Source organism: Amphibalanus amphitrite, unplaced genomic scaffold, assembly GCF_019059575.1.
Source record: "Amphibalanus amphitrite isolate SeventyFive unplaced genomic scaffold, NRLGWU_Aamphi_draft 001888F_arrow, whole genome shotgun sequence".
NCBI lineage: Eukaryota > Metazoa > Arthropoda > Thecostraca > Balanomorpha > Balanidae > Amphibalanus > Amphibalanus amphitrite.
In genome coordinates, this window is record NW_024883381.1 from 74989 (window position 1) to 79266 (window position 4278).

The 4278-nt window shown below is 47.8% G+C and overlaps 1 protein-coding gene across 1 annotated transcript; it reads left to right on the forward strand.

The window, feature by feature from the left end:
- The first annotated feature begins 1620 nt into the window (after window positions 1-1620).
- Window positions 1621-2835, forward strand: LOC122375658 (potassium voltage-gated channel protein Shal). Its single transcript, XM_043355141.1, has one exon. It carries the CDS (start codon window positions 1717-1719, stop codon window positions 2833-2835), a length of 1119 nt encoding a protein of 372 aa, XP_043211076.1. The 5' UTR covers window positions 1621-1716.
- The last annotated feature ends 1443 nt before the right edge of the window (window positions 2836-4278 follow it).

Sequence of the window (4278 nt, forward strand, 5' to 3'; positions counted from 1 at the left end):
GCACGAGGAGCGGCAGTCTGCGAGCCGTGCGATCGACTCGCCAGTGACCCGGCGCGCCTGTGTTTGTTGTCGTTGGCCCGCCGGCCTCTCAGTCGCATGGGCACAGATTAAGAGGTGACACTGCAGCGTCACGAGACACATGTCACAAATGACAGCTGTCACCTGGTGAATGCCAAGGCTGAGTCTGTGACGGGCTGGGTGAGGTCGAGTGTCGAATACCTCACAGGTGGCTAGATATAGATAGATATTGGTGGAGATGTCAGATAACATACAAATTGCTAGAAGTGTAAGTATCTATAGTTTTTTTAAAGGATAAAAAATCGTAAATGTATTAAAAAGCGTATTAAAAATGTTGAGAATATACCTATAGGCGCCGATGACCACTGTAGTCCGGGTGGCCGAACCCCCGAATATACCTATAGATAAAAAACATGAAAGGGATATGGTTTGTTGAAATTTGGATATTTCAGTTTAAGTTTTTGTTTTGAGATTAAATTTTCTTAGTGACGTGACGCAATTCACATGCGAGTATATGCTTATAAAACTATGCATAGGTTAGGTATTTACACAGGCCATAACAACTGCATTACGTACCGACTCTTCAGTGCTCTAGCACTGACTATTTTAATTGTTCTAGAACATGTGGCTACATTTTTCACCGTTACGCATTTGTACCACTGCAAAAGCGGTGACGGATATCGTAGTCCGTGAATTACTGGCTGTAATGAATCACTTCGCTGGCTTTGCCAGTGAAATATTGTCACGGGCTCATTTGGATTGGAAAGAGACAGCAGCTTTTGCAAAAATGATTGTATACAATGCATATGTCTCCTTTTTATCTCAGATTGCAGAGTAAATCAGTGACATAAAGAACCTTTGTCATTATGGGATGAGAATGTAAGTGTTTGGAACGAAAAGCTGTTCGCTGATTTGCCTCCGCATATCTCACCTTAGGTACTCATCTTAGTAATCGGTCAGTGGGGATCAGCATGAGTCAGCTCTTGTAGCGCCGCAATGTTTGGCAGACGGCACGCAATACGCATCGAAGTGCAGAGAGTTGACCCTGGCGAATGCTGCAGCGGCGCTTCAAACATGTCAATAATCCAATATGTATACCTATACATAGAACGTTCTGTTCAAAGGTTCAAATGTTTTTTTTTGTCATCCTTATCGAATAAAGAGTGTTTAAAACATCGCTGAAGGTAAGCTATGCAAATACAGTCATGGACCTCTACATGTCGGATGGAATGCGTGTTTTATTTCCTGAAATAGTCATTCGCGTTGTCGCCTTACGCTTTCATCTCGTATCCTCTCACCTTGCATTAGATTCGGTGGTCGATTTTCCTCTCAGAGTCCGTTCAGACGACAGCGCATGCTCCAGTATACCGTTCAGTCATCTGTGAACCCAGCTGACTGTCCAGTCACTTAGTTGACTGGCTCATCTCCCGACCCAGTCAGCTGACCATGAATGACAATCTGCCGGTCGGCCGTTGTCATGGCAACCCGGGAAACAGGCGACTTCTGGCGAGCTGGTGCCGCAATCAATCGGCGGCCGGCGCGCGCGCAGCCGCCGCCGCCTCGGCGGAGCGCCGCTGACAGTCGGCGGCCGGCGGCGGCACGGGTGCGGTGCGTGCGGCGGGGAATGTGAACGCCGGAGCCGGAACCGGAGCCGGGAGCCGGGAGCCGGGAGCCGAGTGCCGGAGCCGTGCTGAGGCGATGGCGTCCGTGGCCGCGTGGCTGCCGTTCGCCCGCGCGGCGGCCATCGGCTGGGTACCGATCGCCAACCAGCCGCTGCCGGAGCCGCCCGTGGCGCGCGACCGGCGCCGCGCCGATGATGAGAAGCTCATCATCAACGTGTCCGGTAGGAAATTCGAGACTTGGCGCAACACGGTGGAAAAATACCCGGACTCGCTGCTCGGCTCAAACGAGCGTGACTTTTTCTATGAGGAGGACACGAAAGAGTATTTTTTCGACCGGGATCCAGACATTTTCCGGCATATCCTTAATTATTACCGCACGGGGAAGCTGCACTACCCGAAACACGAGTGTCTGACCAGCTACGACGAGGAGCTGGCCTTTTTCGGAATCATTCCAGACGTCATCGGAGACTGCTGCTATGAGGACTATCGAGACAGGAAACGTGAGAACGCCGAACGCCTTCTCGACGACAAAATGTCAGAGAACGGCGAGGGCACGCTCGTGCCGCTGGCCAGCCTGCGCGAGAAGATGTGGCGCGCCTTCGAGAACCCCCACACCTCGACGGCGGCTCTGGTGTTCTACTATGTCACCGGCTTCTTCATCGCCGTCTCCGTGCTGGCTAACGTAGCGGAAACGGTCTCCTGTGGAGAGGTGCCTGGCAAGGCAGAGCCGCTGCCGTGCGGCGAGCGCTACGAGGTCATCTTCTTCTGCCTAGACACGGCATGCGTGATGATCTTCACGGCCGAGTACCTGCTGCGCCTGTACGCTGCGCCCGACCGCTGCAAGTTCGTGCGCAGCGTGATGAGCATCATCGACGTGGTGGCCATCCTGCCCTACTACATCGGACTGGGCATCACCGATAACGACGACGTGTCGGGCGCGTTCGTCACGCTCCGGGTGTTCCGCGTCTGTCGGATCTTCAAGTTCTCGCGTCATTCCCAGGGGCTGCGCATCCTCGGCTACACGCTCAAGTCGTGCGCCAAGGAGCTGGGCTTCCTGGTGTTCTCGCTCGCCATGGCCATCATCATTTTCGCCACCGTCATGTTCTATGCCGAGAAGAAGGTGAAGGGCTCGACGTTCACGTCCATTCCGGCGTCCTTCTGGTACACGATTGTTACCATGACGACACTTGGGTGAGTACCTCAATGTGCGACCACATATCGCTTTTTATCACGATTTGCCGTCTTTGGATACCAGTGAATTAGGAATTACTGTGGGAGGATAGGTAGCGCAAAAACGACAATAGTTGCATAGCACCTAGTACCTTGATAAGTTGGCATTGCATGCAACTTGGTGAGCCCTATTACCTAAAGTCTAATAAGTTTTATTATCGGGATTCATAATTCTTTAATCGCCCTTTGGGATGTTTATTTTGCATGTTTACGTATAACCTATTATATGCTGTATTACATAACGTATGCTTATAATTTCACAGAAACAAGAATGAAAATAGTTTAGAGATAAGGTAAAATGCAAGTACGGAAATGCCACGTTTTTATGAGGCTCTACGCAAAGATAACCGATGATCATTTTATCATTATTTTTTAATCTAAGCTTCATGAACATACCTAGCTAATAAGTGTACATGTTTTCACGAACAGTTGATGGCAATGAATTGGCATTTAATATATATTAAAGACTCGATTCATTATCAGTTCTACTCCGTATAATTACAACAAAAGAAATTACAATAATATATCGTATAGCAGAATAGCCCAGCATGCAACGCATCACCAGGTTGTCGATTATCATATCAAAACATAATTTAGCTGCCGAAATCACTTTTTTCTGAAAAAAAAAATGTTTGGTGCAAAACGAACGACAGCCGTACCTTTACGCCTTACATTTTATGGATTCATGGCTTTATTTTCCTCGATCGTCTAATTAAAGCCGAATATATGTTACTATGAGGCATGTGTTTTACCAACGGATATATAATAACGACTGCATGTCCTTTTCAAAGACCGCATGCCGTATGGTTGTACCGGCATAAAAATGTGCGTCTTTTAATTTCTATTATAAGTGAAGCAGGTCGGTAAATTGGGGACTGTCTCAGCTCTTCTTTCTGGAGCGAAATCTAGGAAAGTATGTCTGGTAGCAGAAGTGGCCTGTGTTAGATAACTACGAGCAGCCGGATTGGCAGGCCCGGGTAAACTGGCTCACTAACTGGTTTGCATTAAAAGCAGCAGACATTCTGGCTTATCTTAATTAACTTTTACTTCCCTGTTTGGAATTTGTGAGTAGTTGAGCCGAATTATCTTGCATATATAACTCTATATAACTCTTTGTAGGAAAGAGTTGCTTTGTTTTGGAAATACTTACTGAAATGTGCTACAATTCCATTCCATTTCCAGTCGAGCAAATATGATGCTCTCAAAAGTTGGAGCTTTGAGACAATGTTTCAGTCAGCATTTATCACGTTAGCTTCCAAAGAATTCATGCTGATAAACTGATAAAAAGTTTCCAGATTGCTCACGAGGCCGCAAACATCTGATTTTACGTTAGACTGTGCCGATGGCATTTCTCGAAATCACTTCGTCGAATTCCGAGCGGATATTGTGTCCATGTTCAGCAGGGCAT